This window comes from Mesocricetus auratus, unplaced genomic scaffold (assembly GCF_017639785.1).
Source record: "Mesocricetus auratus isolate SY011 unplaced genomic scaffold, BCM_Maur_2.0 Super-Scaffold_100676, whole genome shotgun sequence".
Lineage (NCBI taxonomy): Eukaryota > Metazoa > Chordata > Mammalia > Rodentia > Cricetidae > Mesocricetus > Mesocricetus auratus.
The window spans coordinates 40,449,998-40,477,597 of record NW_024429266.1 but is presented as its reverse complement, the minus strand read 5'-3'; the positions used below and the strand labels follow the sequence as shown (position 1 = coordinate 40,477,597).

At 39.8% G+C, this 27,600-nt stretch overlaps 1 protein-coding gene across 1 annotated transcript in view; it reads right to left on the bottom strand.

The window, feature by feature from the left end:
* Window positions 1-27,600, bottom strand: part of Hmcn1 (hemicentin 1) — a 423,434-nt gene that overhangs the window by 73,748 nt on the left and 322,086 nt on the right. Inside the window, 14 exon segments of the mRNA XM_040738098.1 lie at window positions 4,878-5,156; window positions 7,600-7,697; window positions 8,234-8,417; window positions 8,703-8,827; window positions 12,956-13,115; window positions 15,346-15,495; window positions 16,012-16,143; window positions 16,253-16,334; window positions 16,632-16,834; window positions 16,945-17,058; window positions 17,975-18,136; window positions 22,084-22,180; window positions 23,654-23,841; window positions 27,071-27,184. Of these exon segments, the coding sequence (XP_040594032.1) occupies window positions 4,878-5,156; window positions 7,600-7,697; window positions 8,234-8,417; window positions 8,703-8,827; window positions 12,956-13,115; window positions 15,346-15,495; window positions 16,012-16,143; window positions 16,253-16,334; window positions 16,632-16,834; window positions 16,945-17,058; window positions 17,975-18,136; window positions 22,084-22,180; window positions 23,654-23,841; window positions 27,071-27,184 (2,088 nt within the window).

The window sequence follows — 27,600 nt, the reverse complement described above, 5'->3', positions numbered from 1 at the left end:
TGTTTCCTGTCTAAATCTCAATTTTGAGTCCTAAAACAACAAATACTATCATCAGCTAAGCAGTTCCATGTCTATATTTTACATAAACACTCCAGAGTTAGCTGGCAATCAGACGGTTGCTTTGGTTCCTTTGCCAGTATTCTGTGTCCTTGTGTGATGGATCTCCTAATCACTTCGTCACATAGTCTGGAGACTGAGAATCATTCTTGATACTGTCACATCATTGACTCCATATAGGACATTCATAACCAAGTTCAAATAATCTGCAGTTATTTCCAGAAGAAATGTAATTTCTCTTATTTCCATCACTATAATCTGAACTACAGTTTATGGTAGCTGGTGCATCTTCCTTCCTCGTTATTATGATTACCATTGTAAAACCATGTCTTAACTGCTGTGTGCATCTCTTGGTTTTTAATATAACATCTTACATTTATTCCCTGAGAGTTTCTTACATGTATTTAATGTATTTTGATGATATTTCACTCCTCTATCCTTCCAGCTCCTCCTGAATCCCCTCACATCTTCCTTCTAACTTCATACCCTTTCTTTTATTTATGTGTAACCCACGGAGTTCAATTCGTGCTGCACGTGTACGCATGGGTATTGGGTATGATTATCAGTGACTACAGCGCTAAAGAAAGCTTTCCTTCCCTGAGCAGCCACCAACTGTCCATAGCTCCTCCATTAGGGTGGGACTCATGTGATTTTCTTCTATCCATTCCAGAATGTTGACTGGCATCATCTTGTGCAAGTCTTGTTCAGGTAACCACAGCAGCCATGAGTTTGAATAGGTCCAGAATCCAGCTTCTTGTTCCAGTTTTTTGTAAACTCTAGCTTTTTTAATCTTTTAAAAACTTGTCCATGTTTTTCTAAGCCTCATGGGGAGGGGACATAATAAATATATCCCATTTATATATCCAGTATTATTTTGTTATTAATTACTTTTTAAGTGATCCCCAATTTTGTTAGGATAGCAAAGAGGTAAATATATATCTTAACCCATTTAGTATGTATTAAATGGAATGATATGTAGAACTGTTGACCACTGAGGTCTAAGTGCTCTCTGTGGAGCTTCTAAGAAAGTTTATAAAGAGACAACTGTCTTCCTATCTACCCTGCTCTAGTCAGTGCTGAGCTCTGCTGGAGGTAAGGAGACATTGCAAGGTCACAGACTGACCATGATGTGTTCATCAAGAGAAGGGCAAACACCTCGACTGCCTACCCAGTGCAACAATGGCCACCCCAGTCGGCTCACTTATTAAGAAAAGCAAATGTTCTTAGGACTGAGAGTGTTACTCAGCGACAGAGTGCTTGCCTAACGTGCTCAAAGCCCTGGGTGTGCTACTGCTTCACAGAAACAAGCTGAGATCTTATTAAAATCCAGGATAAATTTCAACTAGGAAATACTAGAATCATATTTAACTTTGAATAAAATCATAGTAGTGACATGATGAAGAATGAATTAAGGAAGCCGTTATATTCATGCAAGCCTGAAAATGGCAAACCTGGTCCAGCATGTATCACCGTATCCACACAGTTCTTAATAACACACTGTCCTCAGAATCCACTCTTGACTCTTTACAGCCAAACTGCTCTTTTCTAGTTGAAGATTCATTTGTTATTGTACTTACTACAACATGTAATTTTCTCATTTTTAGAAGATAAAACTGGAGTTTTGTTTCAGGGTTTACATATACATTTGAATTTTATTTAACTTATCTATAGTTTGAGAAGTTTTTACAAATATATAATGCACTCTCTTCTAATTTCTTCCATACCTACCCCTGGCATCTTAATTATCAATTTCATGTGTTCTGTTTGTAAATTTGTTGAGTCCACTTGGTGTCTGCCATTAAGTGCACTGGTTATAGGCACTCTACTGGAGCATGGACAGCCTCTCAGGTATCACATCCCTGAGGAAAACAGACTTTCTATTCCCCATCAGCCACTGGTTGCCAGTAGCTCTTCAGCTAAGAATTGGAACTTCCTGAGTCTCTCCTAAACACGCTGGGATTTTCCAGCCTTGATCTTGTGCAGGTCTTATGCATAAGGCTACAGACACTATAAGCTCTTGTGTGCAATGCTCATGGTATGCCCAGCAAATACTGATTTTCTTCAGATGTCCACTGCCTCTCTCTCTTACATTGTGTCTGACCCCTGTCTGTGACCGTCCTTGAGGCTTTTGTGAATGGGTGTGATAAAACTGTCTCATTTAGACCTGATAACTCCAAGTACTGTTTGCATGTTTAGTAGTTGCAGGTCTCTGTATTAACCACCTTCTACCTCAAAAAGAAGCTCCTCTGATGAGAGTTGGGAGATGCACTATTGTGAAAAATTCATAATTGGCCATGACATCCTGGGCCCTGATAAAATCATAGCTTCACTGTTTGCTGTACTCTCTTGCTTTCAGTGTCCTAGCCACACTGTGCTTTTCAAAAGCGCTAATAGACCCTGACGCCTCCCACCACACGCAGACTTGAGTGCAGCAGCCCCCCAAGTTGGGGCGTTTGCAAGCTGAGAAGTGGCCCTACTCCTCTTAAGAAGCTTTTCAGAGCTTAATTGGATTAGTTTTCAGCAGATGCTGACGCTTCTCATCTTTCTGTTTCTCGGAAGCATTATCCTATAAACTCTTTGCCCTGGAGGGTGGGGCTTTGTATATCACCCCAGCAGCATCATTGCTGCTCCCTCCCTTATCTGCTACAGCAATGTTTCCGTCTATGATCCTGCTTCCGATGCTCTCTCCATTGTTACATGCAGACCAGGTCCTTGTGTTTCCAGGCCTGCACGAATACAGCATCTTCTCCAGTCCATTCTTTACTCTCTACCAGAGGGACTTTCTAAGTAGCATATCCCTTGTAACATATTCCTGTTTAAAATTATCCTTGTCTTTTAATGAGTCTAAAGTCCCTGGAGCGTTGTCAAGACCCTCTACGATGCCTTCTCACCTACCTCACATCACCTACTCATACTCAGTTTCCACGAGAGCAAACTCACAATTAAGCTCTATCACCTACAGGTGAAAAAGGCAGAAAACTTGAGCTTACCCTCACCATTACAGTCCCACAATGCCAGGATAGATCTATGGGAAGATCTAATTTAAAACTTCCTGTCCCACAGAATGTATGTTAACCACATGACCCTTATCACAAGCAAATATAATTTGCTTTTCAATTTCTCTGTCTCTCACTCCAGATATAAGATACTGAGGACTGAATTCTCATCTTCTTTAATCGATGATAATTCAACTGCCTAACATTCAGGGGATCACATAGTAGGCCTTCACAGTTGACGTATAGAAATATGTCCATCATGTAGCATGCATACAATAATTAATACTTAATATGTGAGCAGTGAAGACTAAGGTCACATTATCTCATCCATTGTTACTGATGTTGGAAAACCGGGATAGGTAGGGATTTGTAACATATCCAGCTCAATTGTACAATTCCAATTGTACAATTGCCTGGAAAATTTTCTTCTGCTACCACCTTTCACTTTTGAAGACTCAGATATACCAGACCATCTCATGAAGTTTATTTGCATATTGTTCTACCTTCCATTAGCCCAGCTCAGAAGTGTCTGGTTTAGTTTCAATTCAATCCAACAAACACATACTAAGAATTTCTGGCGTATCAGACATCATGCTAAGCACTGGGCACCAGCAATAAGTAAGATGCATGCTGCGTTCACCATCATAAAACTTAACTAGGGATAAAGACAACTTTTAAAGTCACATAAATAATTGAATTTTAATAGGTGCCCTGAGATAGATTACAGAACACTCTGAAAACATATGCTAGCCCTTCATAACCAAGTCTCCTGCCAAAATTCTTTCTTTCTTTTTTTTCCTTTTTTTTTTTTTTTTGCTGTTCTCAGTAGGGGGATGTTTGCTCTCTGAAAGGAGTATGGCAGTTCCCCAACATCATAGTGGGGGGAAATGCTCAAAACGCCTTCACTATTGTAATAGGTGATTTCATTTATCCTTTTTTCCCTGTTCACTGTCAAGATGTTTGTTACACAGAAAAACTGCAATTTGTTTCAATGATGGCTTTTGTTGGTAAGATTATAAACTTCAAATATTTCCTTTCAATGTACACAAAGTAAGTAGAACTTGGCTATTCAAAGTGATTGCTTTGATTATAATCTTAAAATTGGATAATCTAAGACTGTTCAGGATGATGGTGTAAATTTTATCCTATTTTATCCAGTTTACATCATCAAATATCTTTTAAATTCTTAGAAAAAGTTAAAAGTCATCTACTAGCGCCTGGGCAGATGGGCCAGTAGGTGAAGCTGCTGCTTTGCAAGCATGAGGACTACAGTCAGGATTCCCAGAATCCACATGAAAGAACGGTAGGCATGTTAGCCACCTGTGATCACAACTCTCAGGAGACATGAGGGGAGACCTGGGGGATGGTGGGAATGTGGGAAGGGGATTCCCTGGTGGGACAAAATGGCCCATGAGACTCCAGGACCAGATAAAGATCTTGCCTCAAAAAATAGAGCAGAGAACAATTGAGGACAATATCTAACTCTGCATGGACATACTTCCCTCCACATTGCACACACGTGCACACATGCATGTGCAAACACACAGACTTACACACATTAAAAGGCCTGATGTTAATAGAGTATCATTCCTTCCCAATGAATAATTTCTTAGGAATTTGTCTTTTCAGACAAAGACAATTCACCATTCAATTCCAACATGGTTTATGTGTATTTAGGTGAATTACAGAACAGAAACAGAAATGCAGTAAAATTTTCATTAACCTTTGACCCATAAAGAATGATTCTAAGAATTATACTCATTGAGTATAATTGAGTGTCACTGACTTCTCAAATGTTCTGTGCTTTTCATAATATTTATGTACCTAGGACTTTCAGGACAAAATGTTTGCTGATTTCTCCAGCATTGTTTGAGGCAACACAGGTGTACTTTCCAGAATCTTCAGTTTCTGCCTTGATGAGCTGCAGGACCATCCCTTGAGTGCCGAGGGTCAGATGAGCATCAAGCGCCAGAGCCTGGCCGTCTCTTAGCCAAGACACACTTGGAGTGGGAGTTCCATCTGCAAAGCACGTCATAGAGGTGGAACTGCCTTTGACAATTGTCATCTCCTCTGTTCCCATTGCATTGTCCATATTTGGTGGCACTACACAGAAAATAAACCAGGTAAAATGTATATGCATATTATAATTTGAGTTGAACTTACATAACAGTATTGAGATAATTCTATGCTACTTCTACATCTACTGAAATGCTGTGTTTTAAAATAGGGTAGAATAAATCGATGGCTTTATTGTAAAGCTATTTATTGGTTATTATTAATCTTCCTCAGATCAGCAAAGAAGCCTCAAAATTGTTTTCCTACTGAATATCAATCCACGTGTATTATATTTTGGTTAGATTTTCAACTTATTAGCATTATTTGTTTATTTTGTCATCATGCTACAGTAGTTCTTATAATAATTCAATGGTATATCTTCAATGATTTATGGAGAACACAGTAGTAGAGCAAGTTTTATATACATCACAAACTGCAGCTCCTAGTTACCCTGAGATGTTCTTATAAATTGAGAAATTCAGACCCGCAACCCACTGTATCTCACAAATGCTAATGCATCTATTCAAATTCTATCTCTAAATGAATTGCTAATACTATTAAAAATAGGTTTGAATTTTTCTATGTTTATGAACCAAAAATCTTCTGTCTGGATTTAAATACTATTTTTAAAACATTAGTTGTGTTTGTTAAAAAGGAGTACATATGAAGCCAGGATACTAGGAAGGTGGCATAGGGAATGCTTTAATGGGGGAGGAATAGTTCAGAGGGGGAATGCTGAGGATAGAATGACTTGGTCAGGAAGGGAGATGGGGGGATGGGAAGATGGGAGTGAGGGCTGAGGTAGATGGCTCAGTAATGAAGCTCTTAGAAACAGCAGGTACTAAACAAAATTCATAGTCCCAGAAGTGAACATCACCACAGCAATTGGCCAGGCAGGCTCCAAAGCGTCCCTAACACTTAGGCTCTTGTCTGTCCTCTTGGTGACCCACCAGAACTAGAATATGAGATCACATTGCTACCGGCAGCACAGATCTCTTTTTCAAGATAGAGCAAAAGCAAGCTAGGGATCAGATAAAAGTGTCCTCCTTACTGGTTAGCTTTCAGTGTGCTAGAAGGTTCAATGCAGGCTGCTGGGAGAGAGAAAAAGCAGTTGTTTTGCTCAGCTGTGAATCCATCTTCCAAACTGAGATAAACAACTTTCTGACCAGGATGCAACCAATGCAGCAGTGGCACAAACGCTTAGGTCTGCCAAGCACTTAGATTACATTTAAGAAAGCACTCATGTCTAGTGTTGTATGCTGGGTTACAGGCCATTTGGATGAGGATGTTGTAAGCTCAAATGGAGAACTTAACATTCTTGTTTAATTAAATTTCATCAGACTGCCTTTTAAATATCTATCACTATACCACAGGCAGAAAATACTATCAGTCCAAACCAGAGACACCTTTCCTTGTAGTGAAAAGTGGTGAATTTGGAGACTCATGGTTGCCCAAGCTGCTGAGAATAAATTAGGGCTCAGTCCTAAACAAGTCATTTACACAACTCCCTTTAAGATCTGGGGACACTGCACAAGAAGAAGCTCTATTCTTTTTAGTTTTGTCAACATCAAATACAGCCACTTCGGAAGAGGGAGCCTCAGTTGAGGAATTGTCTTCATTAGATTGGCCTGTGGGCATGTCTGAGGGACATTTCCTTGATTAATGAAGTAGCATTTGTTTGTGGTTCTGCTTCAGTTTTTACCTCCAAGTTGCTTTTGGACCGCATGTTTCATGACAGCAGCAGAGACACAAGCTGATGTAGGTGGGGCACACGGAAGAGTTAGAAGATGAGGTAAAGGCAAAGGGATGAAAATACATCCCATCTTCTAGACTCAGCGCAACCATTGCAATCATGAACTTACAAATGACTGCCCAGGGCCGACACAAGACTGGCCCAGTCAACAGTCAGTCTGGTCCTGTCAACAGCCATGGAAGGAAGAGGGGCTACAGGGGCCTCTCTGTTACCACTAACCATATGTTACTGATAGATTCTAAGAGAGGAGTAACCATTGTCTTTAGTTGTGTGCCCATTGCCTGAGTCCACCAGGTTTCAATGGAAAGCTTCAAAGTCACGATTGCACAGACAGCTTTGGTTGAGTCAATGAGTCATAAAACAAAACATAAGACAGGAACACGAGGAAGAGACTTGGAATAGGCAGTGGTAGGCAGGCGACAGGAGTACATGAGAGGGTGGATTATGAGAGTGGTCTGTATGCATTATGAAAATGTGTGACACTGTTAAAAAATTAATCAAAACCCTCACATCTGATTTAATTCTGTATTAGAAGAGAATTTGAATTTTGACAGACAGTATGAGGCAGTAAATACCCACTCCTTGGGGGAGAAACCAAGTTCTTCCCTAGTAACAGGATAAACTTTTCACTAATTATTTTTGACAGAGGGAAGTTGCATTACACGTCTGTGAGGAAGTCAGTTCTCAAAGGCATGTTGTTAAATGCAGCAAAGCAGTAGGATCATTTCTGTGACGTACCGGAGACTTGAAGGCTGTAGTGCTTACTATCTACCCCAGCTCTATTGGAGGCCACACAAGTATACACAGCAACGTCAGACACCTGAGCTCTCACGATCCTGCAAAACAGGACCCACAACTTCATACTCAGTCCTACTCAACACACACAAATAATTATGATTTATACAGAGAGCATTGGGTGAAACTTATATTGAAATTTTTAGACATAAAGCTTGTGACTGTCACCATAAAATGCAGCTAACTCAAACTGCAACTGTTTGCATGAAGGTACTATGCAGTCATGGCAAACCACTAAGAATACAGCACAATCAGCAGAGTGAGTGGTTTTCAAACACATTACAATAGAAAAATGATAGCATGAAAAGCATATGGACGTTGTCAATATTCTCCTAAATTATAACACTGCTTAAAATATAACTCATAGAAACATAAACTTGATGTCAGTTCATGTCTCAAGACCCATTGCACACACATTTACTACAACATGAGCCCTTCCTTCCTCTAACACAAGTTGAGGCACAATGGTTGTCAAAGCTTAGGGAGAAGCATTTCTTAAATGGCACACGGGTGAAAGAAGAGTGGACAGTGACTGTTGTCATAAGTGCCGAGGAAGTGACACACAACGCCTTCTAACCTGACAACCTGCCCCGCTGACAGCAAGCGGATGTGGGAGGAAAGGGGCAGAGGAAGGCCGTTCTTCAGCCAGCTGATCTGCGGTGGAGGTGTGCCCGTGGCTTTGCATTCAATATTTACTGACGTGTCCACCAGAGCCGTCAGGGTCTCTGCCTCTTCCTTATTGCCGCTGATTTCAGGTGGAACTATGCAGTGCAGAGAGAGAGAGAGAGGGAGAGAGAGACAGAGAGAGAGAGAGACAGAGACAGAGACAGAGAGAGAGAGAGACAGAGACAGAGACAGAGAGAGAGAGAAAGAGAGAGAGAGAGAGAGAGAGAGTCATTCGCGCTGTCACTTGTCCCCACTTCTGCGTCGCATCCCCAAAAAAGCATCATTGCTATTAGGTTTCAGATAAATGTTCCGGTCACCCGTGACCCATTAATGGATTCTTAAGGGAGCAAAGCCAAAACTTGGTGGCATTTCATAATTACCATAGACATTCAGGTTAAATATTCGGTCTTCTTCTCCAGCGGGATTAGTAGCAACGCACGTATACTTCCCCATGTCAGAAGTGAGAGCTCTGTAAATGTTTAGTGTGCTGCCATCTGCAGTGACGCTGTAGGAGAAGTCATGACAGAGTGCTGACATGTTGATGTAGGGATAGGAGCTGGAAAAGTCATTCAACTTTATTGTGCCCTCTAAAATATACACCATAATAATATAATGCCTTCATCTTGAATGGAATGATTCAGCTCTATTTCACAAGTACATGGAAACAGAAATGTCAGAACCATGGAAACTGATGGCGATTTCAGGAAACTAAAATTATATGGAAACCATTTTCATGTCCAGTCACCTCCTTCTGAGTAAAAGGAAACAGTCGAATGAGGACAGAGGTGCCTGTCTCTCAGTGTTAGAATGTTATATTCTTTGTTTTGAAACACTTTTTAAATTATATATTTAAATTAGAAACAAGCTTAATTCCTATGTCAGCTCTCTCTTCCTCCCCTCCACGCCCGCTTCTCCCCACCAGTCCAGCCAGCCCACCTCCGTTCCCTGGGAAGGGTAAGGCCCTCCATGGGGGATCTTTAGAGTCTGTCATTTCATTCTGGGGAGGGCCTAGGCCTTCCCCCATGTGTCTAGATTTAGAGACCATCCCTCATTGTGGAATGGGTGCACAAAGTCCATTTGTGTGCCAGGGATAACTATTGATCTACTACCCAAAGCCCCATAGATTGCCTAGGTCTCCTCACTGACACCCACATTCAAGGGGTATGGATCAGTCCTATGTTGACCCCTCAGCCATCAGCTTGGGGTCCAAGATCTCCCCCTTGTTTAAGTCAGAGGGCTGATCTCCAAAATCTACAAAGAACTCAAGAAGCAAGTTTCCAAAGCACCAAAGGATCCAATTAAAAAGTGGTCTACAGAACTAAATAGAAAATTCTTAATAGAGGAGTCTAAAATGGCTGAGAGACACTTGAGAAAGTGTTCAACATCCCTAGAAATCAGGGAAATGCAAATAAAAACAACTCTGAGATACCATCTTACCCCTGTCAGAATGGCTAAAATAAAAAACATCAATGACAGTTTATGCTGGAGAGGATGTGGAGAGAGGGGAACACTCCTCCACTGCTGGTGGGAGTGCTGACTCATACAGCCACTTTGGAAATCAGTATGGAGATTCCTCAGGAAAATGGGAATCAGTCTATCACAAGATCCAGAAATCCCACTCTTAAGCACATACCCAAAAGATGCACATTCATACAACAAGGACATCTGCTCCACTATGTTTTTAGCAGCATTATTTGTAATATCCAGAACCTGGAAGCAACCTAGATGCCCCTCAACTGAAGAGTGGATAGAGAAAATGTGGTACATTTACACAGTGGAGTACTATTCAGTGGAAAATAGAAATAGAGTCTTGAAATTTGCAGGCAAATGGATGGTACTAGAAGAAACCATCCTGACTGAGGTAACCCAGTCACAAAAAGACAAACATGGTATGTACTCACTCATATATGGATTTTAGACATGAATCAGAGGAGTGCCAGCCTACAATCCCACTGCCAGTGAGTCTGGGAAACAGGAAGGACACTAAGAGAGATATACATGGGACCCCAGAGAAGGTGGAATGAGGCAAGACCTCCTGAGCAGATTGGGAGCATGGCAGGGAGGGGAGAGGGGCCAGGAAAAAGAGAGGGGGAGAAGAGGAGGGGAGAGGAGGACATGGAGGAGCAGGAAGGTTGAGTTGGGGGAAGAATAGAGAGGAGCAGGATGAGAGATACCATAAGAGAGGGAGTCATTCTAGGTTTGAGGGGAGATCTGACACTAGTGAGATTTCCAGAGATCTACAAGGATGACACCAACTGGCAAACTAAGCAATAGTGGAGAGACTACCTTAAATGTCCCTTCCTGATAATGATTTTGACGACCATCTTATATACCATGCCAGAACCTCCATCCAGTGACAGACTGAAACAGAGGCAGATACCCACAGCTAAACACTGAACTGAACTCCTGGAACCCAGTGACAGAGAGGGAGGAGTGATGAACTAAGGGGTCAAGGCTGGACTGGTAAAACACAGAATGTTATATTCTTAGTGACTGATATGAGTTATCAAGTCAAATGAAAATTATAAAATTCTGGGTTGAAGATTGACGAACACAACAAGCTGAAAAAAATCATGAATAAAAATTAACTGTAAATACCCTAGTTATACTTTAATGAAAAAAAAAACAAAATAGCATAGTTTACTTAAACATTGATGACTCTGTGCATATATAGATGTATGTTGATATTTCTTTCAGATGGCTAAGATGTTTATTTTGAATTATATAAAAGCAAATGATAAATATGAAATTAGACAATAAAATATATCTAACTTAAGATTATTACACTTTATCCACATACCATTAATTACCAAACACAACTTCCAATGCTTTAGGAAGAAGGTTAAAACATTATCTACCACTATTCTAAGAATAGAGATTTCATCAGCACCCATGATTGTGAATTTCTACTGCAGTATACTATTAAACATCACATTTGAGACATATACTGAAAATATATAATCAGAATGCGGTACTTTTCTCAAAATGGGAAATTTGAAGTTCCATATATTTGAATCTATTGCAAATTAAAGTTGCAGGTTGCCACAGTCAAAGCTATTAAGGTGACTTTGGAAAAGTAACCTTGATAAACTGTTTTACCTAGACATCTATAGTGCCACGAGACAGTGATAAAGTCAACAGCCAAGTGAAGATAACAAGAAGCAACTTTAGGAATTTAGAGTCCCAACTTCCCAAGTACAAATATAGGAGGTTAGGTTCCATCAAATCTGAAATATGGCCAATATTTACTGAATGAAAATAACTAAACACTTGTTAATTATTCACATATGTGAACATACTGAAATGAAGTGCCCAATATTTCTAAAAATATTATCTGGCAGTTTACCCAATCTTGTAAAGGGAACAAATACATAATTTTAATACAAAATAAATACAATGGAAATGATGTTTATTTGTATTTAAGCTTTATGTATTCAATCCACTGACTAGAAAATATACTCTATTGAAATACTGGTTAAAATTATACATTTAATAGTACATTAGTACAGCATTATATCTATCTATGCATATAATCATTCTGGTATATAACTGTAAATACGTTAGTGTTGAAATATCGCTATGAGATTTAGATTGTTCGTCTGAAGGAATTTGTTAAAGTTGCATGAAGCTCCCATCACATTGTTCATCTCTTTTTAGACAGGGAAATCAGTATTAGCTAAAAGTGGGATGTGAACAAACCACTATAAAAATGAACTGAGTTACAATGCTATTATATATTTTCCCATAACTATCAAATCAACCCTGCATGTATGTAGTTTCACAACCAGGAATATTGATGGCTCCTTTGTGGGATGCTGTTGGCTTGACTTTAATAGGAAAGAATTATTTTATGACATGGACTTTCTAAAACTGGAGAAATATATTCAAGGACAGTTGCGTAGCATTTTGATGAATGGGTTTCTGAGATTTTATAATATAGAATTGATGTTAAGGACCCCTCCCTCCCCTTTGCACCCCCCACCCTCACACACTGGCATCACACATACATACAGGTACTTACAAACTTTAACGTGTTTTCTAAAGAGAAGTTCTATATTCAACACTCAAAAAATTGTTGTCCTTCCCCTTTGTAAATAAAATGATAGCTAAGGTCTAATGACATGGGGGTTGTGCCGGTTGTGTCTGTCAGCTTCACACAAGTCTAGACATATCTAGGAAGTGGGAACCTTGGGTGAGCAATTGCCTTCATCAGATTTTCCTGTGGACATTTCTGTGGGCCATTTCCTTGATTAATGATTGATGTGTGAGGGTTCAGTTCACTGTTGGCAGTGACATCTCTGGGTAGTTGGTCTTGGGCAGCATAAGAAAGCAGGCTGAACAAGCCATGAGGAGCAAGTTGGCTGGCAAGCAGCATTCCTCCAAGGTCTCTGTTTCAGGGCCCGGGCCCAGCTTCTGGCCTTGACGTCCTGACTAGACTTCATTTCATGATAGACTATAAACTATGAAATGAAACATATTCTTTCCTCTCAAAGTTATTTTTGGTCATGGTATTTGTTATGTCAATAGAAAACAAACTAGAACAGAAATAGGCATTATTTGTGTGAAATCTGAAGCAGAGAACACTGTGAAAGACCACATAACTTATCATGCTAAGGTTTGCTTTTAAACATACCTGATTCTTTCTGTTTCACTGTTCAGTATGGGTTTTCCATCTCTGAGCCACTGAAGACGTGGGGTGGGAATGCCATCTGCATTGCAGACAAGCTCAACATTTTCCCCAAGAAGGACACTGATGTCACTTGGAACTTCAGCACTAGCAATGGTTGGGGGAACTTTAGAGAAATACAATTTGCATTAGCAAACTATAAAGATATAAACGCTAATTAATGTGGCAGACTAATATAACATACTATTTCTTTGTTGTTGTTGTTGTTGTTGGTGGTGGTGGTGTGTGTGTGTGTAAATGTACATAAATTGTTCTCTGGTATGTTCATGCATGCAGAGAACATTGGGCAACTTGTGGGAACTGAATATCTCCTTATACAATGTGGGTCTTAGGGATTGAACTCTGGTTATTAGGTTTGGTAGCAAGCACCTGTATCTGCTTATCTACTTCACTGGCCCAGAACATGCCATTTCTAAATCAGAATTCTTCCTAGACTAGTACTTGGCCTATCGTTACCTTCATGAATTATTTTAAATGAGAAAGAAAAAGGCACCAAATGACTTCAATGTTCCTGATATTCCTGGAACTGTTAGCCATAGGAATTGATGACAGATTGATCTTTTGGGTAATCCAATGGAATCATTCTCAGATTACATCTCAAATGGATTGTTTGTAAGTATATAGTTCTGGACAATTAACTTTCAGAACATTTTGGCACAAAAGTCTGAGGAAAAGTTGTATATTAATTATTTGTCTACTGTCTAATTTATTTATTCTGAAATATTGATGGGCATATTATGCTTTTCAGTTTCTAATAGTTTCTGTTCTTTTTTTTTTAATTTAGCCATCCTTGGTGTGAACTAGCGATATTAACAATAATCAGAAAGTCAGGTTTGACTCCCAGCACCCATATGGCTGCTCACAACCATCTGTAACTCCAGTTCCAGGGATCTGATGTCTTCCGGGCTCTGGGCACCAGGCATGCATGTGGTGCAGACGTATACTTAGGCAAAACACCTATACACCATAAGTACAATTTTTTAGAGGTCAGAAATGAACCCAGCTGAGTGTCTATCTATAGAATTAGAGATGTGCCAGGAGTAGCTCATATTTGATCACAGGAACCTATTTGGCATGACTTCCCTATGATTACTCACTGCCATTATGACAGCTGGAAATAGGCCAAGCTGGGTATACATAAAACAGGAAAATGACACATCATGGCTACATATCAGGATATTTTTGTTTGGAGAGTCAATTATTAAACATTTACTAACACAGTACTGTCTCGTCCTTCTAAATGCCATTTTAGTCAACCAGGGATAATAGTAAAAACCTGGCAGAAGTTAGGGTACTAAAGAGGTTATCACTAGATATACTAATGATACTTGTCTTAATTAAGTCCCATGTTATGCATTTTCCCTAATTGTAAGATATTAGGTAAATATATTAAAAACAAATTTTAGGAAATATTTCATCACATCACAACACCACAAACTTTCTGCTTTTATATAATTTATTACTGAAGTATGTATGTAAGCATGCAATTTATTTAGTTTTCTTTGATTTTAAATTACATTTTATTTATTTTGTGTATGTGTTTATATGTATGTGAGTACATGTGTGCCACAGTGCACGTGTGGAAGTCAGAAGATAACTTGTGGAAGGTGCTTCCCTCTTTCCACTGTGTCGGTCCATGGGCTCTAACTCAGGGAGCTAGCTTTGACACAGTAACCGAAGACATATTAAGATCAAGGGTATAATTTATTAGAAATTCTTTAGCAATAGTGATGAAATCAGGAAGCAAGACTTCCATGACATTTTGAGTCAAATGTATCACTGAGAGGTTTACTGAAAATCAAAAACAACAAGTTCTCTCTATAGTCCTCACCACTATGCCACATTGCAAGGGAATAATGAATAAACATTTACTGGTTGAATCAATGTCCCTTATTCTCAGTACAAAATTGTACAAGACTTATGATTATTTGAAATTTACCTATTTTCACATCCAATATTAAGCCATGGCACAATTGCATGAATTAAATCTTACACATCTATAAAAATAAGAACAGATTTATAGTCTTCATATGAAAATTACATAAAATAGAGAATTAAATTTCCATAGAATATATCAGACTATGATATATTTCATTAAAAATGAAACAACTAGAGATAGAGATCCTAAATTCTGTTATGTATTCCTCCCCATATTTATGTGTTTTCTTATGAAAATAGAATTCACTGGTAAATGCAGGACAAAAAGGTGTCAATATTGTCACTGACCTATAGACATCAGAGTCTATGATCAATAGCCTCCTTTAACATAAACCATTTTGTACTCTAGATGGAATATGACAAAGAAAGAAGGACAAACCACAGTGTAGTCAACCTACCCTGAAGGAAAAGGATATAGTTTTTCTGAGCCTTTCCCTCCATATTGGATGCCACACAGGTATAGTTTCCACTGTCAGAACGCTGAGGTCTGGCAATCTGCAGTTTGGTTCCACCAGACAAAATGTGAACCTCAAGGGAGTCAGAATTTTCTACAGGAAGAAATCAAGAGGAAAAAATAGAAAGAAATAACATGTAAAGCTACTCCCTTTACCCAACAAGTATACATTTCTTAAAAGCTTTCCCTTTGTATTTTTAATGTGAATTTTTGAAACATGAAAAATTAAAAAGTATTCCTTTATGAGATATTTATGTCTACAATCCCAGCTAGCTGAGAGACAGAGTCAAGAGTATTGAAAGTTCAAGGCCAGCCTGGGCTACTTAGCCAGAGCTGGCGCTGGCCTCAAAACAAAATTCTTGGAAATCCTGAGGTAAACTACAGTGGTAGAGGACTTGTCTTGAATGAACAAGGCCCTAGCTTCAATGTGCAGAACCTTAAGAAAGCAAATATTTATTCAGTACTCCACTTGATAGATTTATATTTTAGAATATTAGGCTTTCTTGAACTAACCATAATCATAAGCACAAGACTGAAAAATCTGTTCATTTACAAAAGTACTAAGTCAAGGGCAAAACAAGGCAAGCTTCAAAATGCTCAAGTGTGTTACCTATAGGCTTGTGGTTCTTTAACCATGTTATGGTGGGAGGGGGGATCCCAGTGGCATCACATGTCAATGTCACTGGATTGCTGACTGTCTCCACAATGACTTCTCTTTCAGGCCCTTCAATAGTGGGAGGCACTGTAAAAAGACAGAAGAAGATCGCTCACCATCACTAAGCTAATTCAAGACACATTCTTTCATTTGCATATCTAGGGAAAAGAGAGTTGTATTAGAGGCAGATGCTCACCATATACATTGAGGTGGAAATTTTTATCATCTCGTCCTGCTACATTTATAGCTCTACATACATACTGGCCTGTGTCAGACACCTAAAAGAAAAAGATACTATTGTATGTGCTCCATTAAGTGATAGATGACCAATCACAAGGTTCAGGAATAGATTAAGTCATCAGTCATCTTTATGCTCAACTGCCCCACTTCTAGGCGCCTTCAGGACTCCTGTTTCTCTTTTGTTTTTTTAATGAAAATAAGTTCAATGGTATTGACCATGCACTTGTCCATGAACAGCACTGTTCACTGCAGTAAGGGGAGTAGGCCTCTTCCTGTTATCTTTTGTGCAACCCCACCACGGAGGCACAACACTCAGACAAGGATCAGAGATGCACCTCAGCTCGCTTGATGTGCAGCATTTGGCCACCAGTCAAAATCTCCACGTGAGTAGAATCTGTTATCGTCCGCCCATTCTTAGACCAGGTGATGACTGGAGGAGGGACAGCGTTTGACTCGCACTCCAATGACACTGAGGTCCCCTCTCTGACATTAACTACAGAAAGAGATTCGCTGCCATGATCCTTAATGCTTGGGGGCACTGAAGTGGGAGACAAGAACAGAATATTCAAGTGGTTTTTTTCATCCGGATGCTTAGCTAGAAAATATGCAATGAAATGAAATTGTATTATGGAGAGAGTGAACACACACCATGAACTGTGAGAGAGACTTTCTTCTTGCCTTCCCCAGCTTGGTTGATAGCGATGCAGGTGTATTCGCCACCATCAGATACCTTAGTCCGAATAATCTGTAGAGTTCGACCACCTGGGGCAAATATAATATGAAGATAGATATGGAGGTTTTTTAAAACTGAGTTGTTAGCGTGTGTGTGTGTGTGTGTGTGTGTGTGTGTGTGTACATGCTGCCACAGAGCATGTGTAGAAGCTAGAGGACAACTTGTGGGAATTGGTTCTCTCCTTCTGCCTTGTGAATCCAGGGAACTGAGCAAGCGATTACTGAGTTTAAATTCCCCACAGTGCAGAGGTGACAGCTTGCCATTGTGTAGTCTGTCATTCTGTCTATCTAGGTGAGTCCAGCTTTCTTACATTGCTTCATGATGTTGTCACCACCAATGTTGGCCTGTACTCATAGCTGTCTTGACACGCATGTGAGGCAGAAGGCTACAGCGTCACGACTGAATTCCATCAGTCTACTCAAGGATATATCGTTTGATGCCTATCCTTTTTAAACATTGTTTTTCCTTTACACATTTCTCTGTGGAGGAGGTATGCTACAGTATGCAGAAGTCAAGGGCAGCTTGTGGGAACAGTTTCTCTTTTTCCACCGTGTGGGTCCCAGGGATTGGATTCAGGTGGTCAGTCTTGACAGCAAGCACCTTCAACCTCAGAGCCATCTACTGGCCCTCACTCTCTATCCTATCTGTATCATCTACCTGTGCAGTGAACTACCTGCCATCTATAACCTGTAGGATCATACAGTGGCTATTTACCATTTACTCTCAGGGCCACCCGGTTTTTCTGAGCCTTAATTTCATAATTTGTCAAAAAAGACCCCTTTGCTGTACATTTCCACTGGAGTTGTAAAAGTCTACCCTCTAATGGTCTAGTTGGGTACTGTGAACAAACAAAGGGAGCGAGACTCAACTTTGGAAAGACACTAAGTTGAAATGATCTTTGTTTTAAAATGGGAGAAAATGACATGAGAATAATTAGTTCCTTACCAGGCACAATGAGAACGTTTGTGTTTGGCTTGATGAGCTGTTCATTCTTGAGCCAGCTGAGGTCAGGAGGGGGGAAGCCAGAAACCTCACAGGTCAGAGAGATGAAGTGGTTCACCACCACAGAGAGGTGTTCATGCGTAGGACCAATGACTTTTGGAGGAACTGTAGAAGTACATATACATATTATTAAATATATTAAATGTGAAGTTTGACAGTATCAGAGACACATGTTAAAATCCATGTGGCTGTAAAAATAGCAAGCAAATGATTCTGTTAAATACCCAGTGGTCCTTTTGGAATCTCTAATGACATCATTAAACACATGTCCATCAGGTGTTTTCCTAATTGAAAGAGTGTCTCAGTTTTCAAAGCAGAAAAAAATTTCAGTACAATTCCAAAACTGGTTTTCAAAGTACAAAGAAACAACCTAATGTTTTTAAGTAGTTTGGGTAATTTTATTTTTAATATGGCATTTTTATTTTTACTTCTTGGTATAGAGATTACCTTTAAAGTATAAATCTATGCAACTTTCAAGAGGAACATATTTTTTTTGAGACAGGGTTTCTCTGTATTGTTTTGGAGGCTGTCCTGGAACTCTCTCTGTAGACCAGTCTGGCCTCGAACTCACAAGAGATCCACCTGCCTCTACCTCCCAAGTGCTGGGATTAAAGGTGTATGCCACCAACGTCTGCCTAAGGAACACAAATATTAAGTAATAGACAACAGTACTGTTTTTTGTTCAAAACAACAGAGAGACAAAAAAGCAAATGTAGTAGAGAGAAAATGCAGAATAAAAAAGATTGATATAAAAGATACACTGGCATTTATGAAAATTATAAAATATGCAATGTGAAAATTGATCTTTTATAATAAAAACACAAAGGGTGCCACATGTGGTGGTCTATTCCTTTAATCTCAGCACTGGGGAGGCAGAATTAGGTGAACCTCTGTGAGTCTGTGGCCAGCCAGGTCTACATAGTGAACTTTAGTACATCCAGGGAAACACAGTGAGACCCTGTCTCAAAAAATAAAAATGATAACAACAGCAACACCAAAATCCAAAGAAGGAGTAGCATCATCTACATCAAAAGGTTTTCTAAGAAGGGGAAGGAGGGAATTGAGTAAGAATTAGGCATAAAAACAAGTGAATGCAACCATAAATAAAACTCAAAATGAGTTCTGATTAGAAAAAGTGAATGTAAGTAATAAACACTATTGTATCTACTCTATTACATTAGGATTGAGGTCTTAAAACAATATCAAAAGCAAAAGAAAAATGATGAAAAGGGCAACCCTTTTTTTCTTTAAACATTGTACGGCTTTGATTGCTTCAATCATTGATTAACTCTAGTATTAGTTCATTGACTAAATGTTTGTTGAATTCTGAATGTATTGCAGACTTTGTGCTGTGTATTGCAGACTGGCTGTTTTGCTTTTCTGATCTTCAGCTTGAATCTGGATCTTTATTTTTCCTGCTACTCTGTAGGATTGCTGGCCCCATTGATACATCTGCAACACAAACCCTGCACCTAAGGCTCAGAGAACATGAAAAGGTGGGCAGAAAGACTTTAAAAGCCAGAGGGTCCAGAATCCTGTGATATTGTGCCTTCTAACTATAACAGGAACGCTACAGTCATGAAATTTTAACTACATGGCTACCTAACAAGTTGTGAATAATTCTAACAATAGTTGGCATCTTAACATATGGGGGAATCTCATGGAACCCCACACTTAAATGAAGAGGTAAAAGCAATTAAGAACTTCTGAGAACGGGAGAATTAGTTTTTCCCAGGGATGAATTCCACATTAGTTATCCACTATAAAGCAGTTAGTCTTAGAACACATACATGAAGGCAACACCATATGAACCCCAAAGGATGTTTTATATATTTATTCCTTTAAATGGATGTGGATATGTAATAACAACGTTTAAAGAAGTTGAGGGCATGAATTTGGGTGTGAGTTCGGGAATGGGAGGTTAATCAGAAAGGAGAAAGGGAGGAATGATGTTATTATATTTTAATTAAATAAAATAAAGAGACATTGGAGGACTCGCAAACAAATTCTCCATACAAGCATGTTCACGAGAAAGATCAAGTGAGGGCATGTGAGGACAAAGCTAAAATCTACAAGTGATCTCTTCAGAAAGCAAACACTTCTATAACCTTTTCTTAGACTTCCTAGCTCTCAGAACGGTATCAAAGCTAACTTCTGTGGTTAAAGCCACACAGAGCAGACTAAAGCAAGACTCACTTGACATTTGAGGGGAAGATAAAGGTAAGAGAGAGTGTCCATAGGATAATAAGACAAGAGGTGGCCTACACAGTGGAGAAGGCCTGGTTCAAGGCTGGAGTATGAATTTACAATTCCACCAATATTCCTGACTCCAAGGTTTCCTCCAGTCAAGGGTAGTGAACTTGGTGTAGATACAGGGCAGATGTAAAATTTAACATATAACGCATATAAAAGGATGTCCCCAAACAGAGAGCAACCAGTTATTCAAGGTTTTGAATCAAACTGCCTGTGTAGAATGCTGACTTTGCATTTGGGAATGATATAACTTGGAGCATGTTTCTTAAGCCTGATGATCCTTACATTTTCATCTATGAGAGAGGAATCAAAAGTCAACAAATAACTGAGAGCCAATGATAGAATTACTAGAGGTAATGGGAAAAAACCACTTGACTTAGTACCTGGTACCAAGTAGGTCGCCACTTGCTATTTAGATAATGGGACTTTAACACAGCAAAATGATGAGGGGTCACAGGCTAAAGGAGATAGTGCAATGCTGTTCCATGAAAATTAGCCTGTATGTGAGGGAAAGTAAAGTGACCTTCCTTCGTTCCTTCTTCCTTCCTCCCTCCCTCCCTTCCTTCCTTCCTTCTCTCCATCTCCCCACTCTCTACCTCTCTCCTTCCCTCCCTCTTCCTCCTCTTCTTTCTTCTTGCCTCTCAGTGACCTGTAACCCACCAGGTCAGCAAGACAACTAGCCAACTACCTGCAGGCAGCACGCTGTCTCTACCTCTCCTGGCCTGGGACTACAGATAGGCACTGCTACAACTGGAGGTTTATGTGGGCGCTGGAGTTTGAACTCATGTGGAGTAAGGCGTTCACTGAATGAGCCGTCTCCCCAGCTCCCTGACATATTATTTTAACCTATATTGTACTATATAGATTAGAACATGTACTTTTATAACTGTCATATGTAATCAATGCATGCTTCCTGAGAAGTCATACTTGTTTCTGTTTAGGTCAGATACAAGATCGGGGATCTGGCTCAGAAGTGGAGCACTTGCCTAGTATGCTCAAAGCCTGGGGTTTGGTTCCTAGTACTGCAAAAACAATGAACTTGCCCAGTTGAGAGCTGCTCACTAAAATATGTAAAAGAATTTATAGTGCTTAGTATTATAAATGTGAACAATGTAAAGGCAGGAGTGTTCCAAAGATTTATTACACAAATAGCAAACATCGTACTATGCCGCAGACATCACACCAAGTAAGAACACGTTATCATGGCAAATGAAAACGTTTGAAAACAATGTTTAATTATGTAGAGAATCCACTTGAGTGTGGGTGTCCATGAAGGCCACGGACATCAGGTTCACATTTTTTCTTAGTGAAAAATTATATTTCTGGAGTGCCTATATGTGCGAAAACTTAAATTTAACGCAATTTAGGTATGATTGCTTTTCTAAAAGGAATTATTGAACTCTACAAGGCAGTCTCTTCTTATTCACAGAGCATATTACATACTAAAGGAATGTAGCTAAGGTAACTCCACACTGGAAGACAGGAGCAGGAGTAGACACGCCGATGACCAGAAAGCTTAACAACTGACTCAACCTTCATAAGAACATGTAGTCTTTCATACATGGAGGGGGGTAGGTTTTCTTCCCCTGTGGGATGAAAAGCTGTAAAGATGGGCTTAGGATATTTGCACTCTATGATTCCTTCTGGCTTTCATAGGATAAAAAGGAGAGGAGGTTGAATGAATGCAGGCTTCACACACTGCTCAAGTCAAAAACAGAACACAGGTCTTACATTCTGAAGCCCGGTTTCCCTGCTTTGTCGGGCAGAGCCTAGCAGATGTCGGGGCACTGAGCTCTTACCGTGGACGTTGAGGTTGAAGTACTTTTTGGCACTCCCAGCTATGTTCTCGGCGACACACACATACCTCCCAATATCTGTTATTTGAGCATTTAGGATCTAAGGGAAAATGAAGAAATGGCAACCAAAATTGTTAATAAGGGGACTTGTAATCTTTTACATTTAGAACAAAAGAGATGCATTCTTTCTAGTGAATGTCAGATATAAATGAGTATAAAAACATGAGGCTGCAAAACAGACCATCCCTTCAGTTAGGTAGGTTAACCATGCACATACATATTTATAAAACTTGCAATTGGAAAAGGTGATTTTTTCACACACATCTGTTGAATTTTGAATACAAATTATCCCAAAGTACTTCCCACTTCCCTGTCTGTGAGTTTGAAAAGTGACTTTGAAGTCCTCCCCCATGAGGTGGATTTGTAAATGTCTCTGGCCAGTAGGAGTTTTGAGGCAATTGGTGCTGCTGTTCACTTCAGTTAATTGAAAAGTGTCTGCACTGTTGCTCACTTTATTGGAAATTCTGCCACTACCATCTGAGGAAGCATGACTTGCCTACTGGAGGGTGTGGTCATGAGGAACAAAAATCAGTTCGCATTGTATTTGATGACTCCAGACAGACAATTCTAGCAGGCATTCAACCCACAGCTCTGCTGACACTTGAATAAGCCCAGGTGAGATCTGAGATACCGCCTATAGAACCAGTGAGCCTAATAGCTAAATAAATTCCAACTGTCCTAAGTCATTGGGCTTTGGAGTGGTTTGTTTTATGTAGCAGTAGTCAAACATATAAAGCAGAATGTTTATTATGAAAGAACTACTATTCATCTATATGCATCTACAACCTAGACATAAAAACATTTAGGCATTTTGGGGAGGCTGTAGGTCATCAAATAGATATATTCAAGTGTAGATAATGATTTAAATTTCAAGTTTATTTATAAGCAGTGAGCTTGATTTTTAAAAAAAAAACACATGGCCTGTGCTGGATCTACTTTTACACTTGGATTATGAGCCAAGGGAATATTTTTATTATGCTCACTAGTGATTTAATTACACTCTATCCTAACAAAAGCACTGCTATATGTCTATACACCACAACTTTATTTTAGGATGTTTGATGGACAAATGAACATATCAAGTGACACACAGCAGTACAGTATATTTACATGATTCTCACATTATGACTTCCTACTGCCTGTGCCAACACAGGATGGATCTAATCTAGAGGAAGCCTTCTTACCACTTAGAATGCTATCATCACATACGTGTAATGGAAGATTGCAATAGTAGTTTTTTAAATAAAAGAATTTAAGTAGTTAAACTTAGGTGTGTGTGTGTGTGTGTTGTGTGTGCAGGTATTATAGGACAATTTACACGAAAATGTCACCGTGGTCATTTCTAATTGGAGGAGCAGAGTAGAGAATATAGTGTATGCTTCTCATAGTTAATGATGAATATCAATCTTGATAGTTTAAATAAATATGCTCATAAACTAATACTTTTATCCATCTAGAGGACGGCTATCACAATGCCAAAACCACTGTATTAAAATTAGATTTTTCCTTTTACCTGAAGAATCCTGCCATCAGACAGAAATTTGTGATGCTCGTCTTCCGACAAGGGCTGTCCATCTTTCTGCCAGGAATTCCTCGGTGCTGGGTTACCGCTGGATGAACATTCCACCCGGGCACTCTTGTTCACCAGCACAGTGACCTCTTCAGGGAGATCACCGTTTGTTCCCTTAATAACTGGTGGCACTAAGAAACGGTTGTGACAGAAAGATGGGCAACAGTGGCTTTAGTAAGGCATGCTACAGTACTCTGTCATCAGGACAAGCTGGATAAATCAAGCTTTGGGAGTGAATTTATGATGTTAGTCTTTGTAAGGGAATAATCTGGGCTATCCCAAGCTCCCTGCCTCAGCATCAGTGGAACAGGCATCAGCATCACCTGGGAGCTTAGTTAGACTTACATTCATGTACCTCGTCCACACCTCCTCTATAGCCATCTCTGAGGGATGAGGAATGGATGGTTGAAAAAGCTTCCCAGATGTTCCTCAAGCACATTAAAGTCTAATAAAATCTACGTTTTATTCCCCAACACACTTAAAACAGCACCCTGCAATTTATTATCATTTCACTTATGAAAAGTCACACATTGTAGAATAGAATCTGGAAAGGTTCAGAAAATTAGAAGATTGTGTTGGCAACATTTGTAAAACCAGATATTTATTTTCAAAGTAAGCGATCAGTGTCAAGCTTGATTAATTTTTGTTGCAGCCTGTTAAAACACACCAGGTTTCCAACAACCAGCCCAAGTTTAATGTAGACTCAGCCTTAGGGTTTTGGTTCTCCAACAATTAAGTTGAAATTCTCTAACGAAGAAAAAATCAGCACTGAAAAGGCACATGGCAGAACTTCCACGTTGTTTTGCACAATTCACATTTAAAGTTACACCACTGTACTGATAGCGATTGTCTACACTCTACAGCTCAGGACCTGTCACACAATGAGCGATCAGCAGATATCGATCAAATAAACAGGATTTTGAAATGTAATGTTTTCTGTAGTCTACCTCTGTTGTGGACTTTCACAGTCTGCTCTTTGCATAGAAAGCTCTTGTGCTCCCACCTCTAATGCTCTTCACGATCAGCCCATTAGCCTCTCCTCAGGCTTCTTCTTCACTGCCCCCCACAGCGTGTACCTGTGACATCTGCATCAACTTCCAGACAGTCCACACCACAATCTCTCTCCCTCCTTCCCTCTCACTCCGCCTCCAGCGTTCTGAGGGTGGCGACTGAAAGCATCAAATGCTATCAAATGCTTCTTGCTATAATCATCCGATCCCCATAGCAGACACTGCTGACTTTTTCTGTTTGCCACAGACTGGCATTGCAAGCCTGCCCCTGTTTGTTTTATACTCATACTTAACAGGCTTGCTAAACATATTTGATACACATTCTGCCATATCCCATTTCTTTACACCCCAATATCTCTGCTTCTCCCCCAGAGGCTTCTTGCCCTCTCAATTCCTTGTTCCACTATTTTGATGCCTTTGACACTTACACTTACTAATTCCTCCGCCCCTACTTTCCACACACATTCTTGAAGCTTTGATGAGCCTCTTTGTATTCCGTTTTCCTGCCCTTGGTCTATGGGTAGGTACAAATTTCTTAAATTCTCTTGCCAGCCAGCTCCATTCCACCTCTTGTCTCGATTTTATTTCGTTATGTCTAATGCATACTCCAAAATTATCCTTGCTCTGTGGCACTGAAGCGCATACCACCAACAGGCTTGAAGATTCAAAGCCAAAGACCTTTGATTTTCTGAAACTCATTTTAACATTCGGCACTGAAATACATTAGTTGACAGCTTTTTCTGAAAGCTGGAATCTGGGCATAGCTATCTACTGGGTTTTCCTAATTCCTTGATTGTCCTCTTGTATTGTTTTCTTTCGATTATCTACAAATGTTTCGCTATGATATTCTTTGGTCAAAAAGTACATCATTCTTTCTGTTGGAAATCTTGTCTTTATATATCACTAGACTGTGGGCAGCTGTGATATCTGATAGAGTCTGGGTTTAGTTCTTTTTGTAACAGTTCCTATTTCTAAGTGCCCAGTCAGCATTTTACATGAGCATTCTGGAATCCTGCCAGATTCGGTACACCAGAAACAAAGTTGACTCCCTCCCTCCCTCCCTCCCTCCCTCCCTCCCTCCCTCCCTCCCTCCCTCCCTCCCTCCCTCCCTCCTGTTTTCTCAGGATCTCCACTTTCATTAACCTTGCTATCACTGACTCAATCACCTGGCATGAAAGTCTCTGAGATGAGTGTCTAAGTCCTCCTTCCAAACTTTTGTATAAAAGTTTTTCATTTTGACTGTGTGTTGGCTGGTTTTTGTTGATTTCACACAAACTGAGGCATAGCTGGGAAGGAGGATCCTCAACAGAGGATTTGAGAATTCATCAGATTGGACTGTGGGTAAGTCTGTGGAATAATTTTCTTGACTAGTGATTGATGTAGAAAAACTCAGTTTACTGTGGGAGGTGTCACTCATAGGCTGGTGGTCCTGGGTTGTATAAAAAAGCAGGCTAAGCAAGTAATGAGGAGCAATCCAGTAAGCAGCATTCTTCAGTTCCTGTCTCCAGGTTCCTGCCTTGAGCTCCTGCCTTAGCTTTCCTCAGTGGACCATGAGTTGGGATATGTAAGCTGAATAAACCCTTTCCTCCCTACATTGCTTTTGGTCATGATTTTTACCGTAGCAATCTACCTTAACCTCTGCCAATACATCTGTTCTGCTTCTAATAATGCCACTTGTCTTAAGGCAACAATACTCTTCTCCTTGATGGCCATGTATCAGAAGGAGATGACTCTGGCTCAAGAGCAGACATAAGAATTAGATCTCAAAACTAGAACACCACAGACTGTTGGTGTCTGTGGTGGATTCAAAGATGCATATGTATTTCACACTGGGCTGAGGAACAGTCAATCCTAGGACTGTACTTATAAATATTAGACAGGAAACCTTTCTTTCAATGTGAAACCTGGACAAAGTAAATCTAGAGCTGCTAAGGTCCACCTTGCTACCCAAGGGAACCACCTGTCTGAGAATGATGTTAACAATAATAAAAAAAAGTTCAGAGAAATAGAAAGGTAAAATCTGGGTACCCTGGCTTTTTAGAACCAAGGAAGTCAGAAAGTATTGATTGCAAATTATTCTACTCTGGGACATTACAAGTTTGCAAATCAATAATCTATTCCTTACTTTCCTTTCCCTCCGCTCCCCCCTCATTTTGTTATTTGAGATCTTAGAAGTCCTGAATGATGTACTAACACATCATCAGTTTGCACACAAAACAATAAGTCCTAGGAAGAAGTATCAGTTTCTGGTTACTTTTAAAGTTTCTAATGTGCAAACATCTTGCAAACATTAGTCACTGAAAAATATTCCCAGTGAAAAGCGCTTAATCAACAAAAGAAAGCCACTTACGGAGTATGTGGACATCGTACTGAAGGGAATCTTCTCCAGCTTCATTCACAGCCACACATGTGTACCTCCCAGCATCTTCTACTTTAGCCCGGGGAATCTGCAACACTCGCCCTCCTGAAAACACACCCTAGAAGGTTAGCCTGGGGAATCTGCAACACTCGCCCTCCTGAAAACACACCCTAGAAGGTTAGCCTGGGGAATCTGCAACACTTGCCCTCCTGAAAACACATCCTAGTATGTTACTTCTCCAAATGTTAGAGCAAACACAGATATGAACAGAGTTACACTTTTCTCCCAGGTGTAATGACTTACATTTATTTATTTATCTATTTATTTGTTTTGTCAATGTTCCCACTTCCTTTAACCAGTTTTTGTCTCAGATAATATCCATTTTCACAGCAAATATTACATGTCTAAAAAGTGATCCAACACTGTAACACAAGTCACACTTTTGAGGAAATGAATAGTTGGTGTCAATTTTTCTGGAGAGAAGGAGGCTACTCTGTACCCTCCATCATGTTTTGGATGGA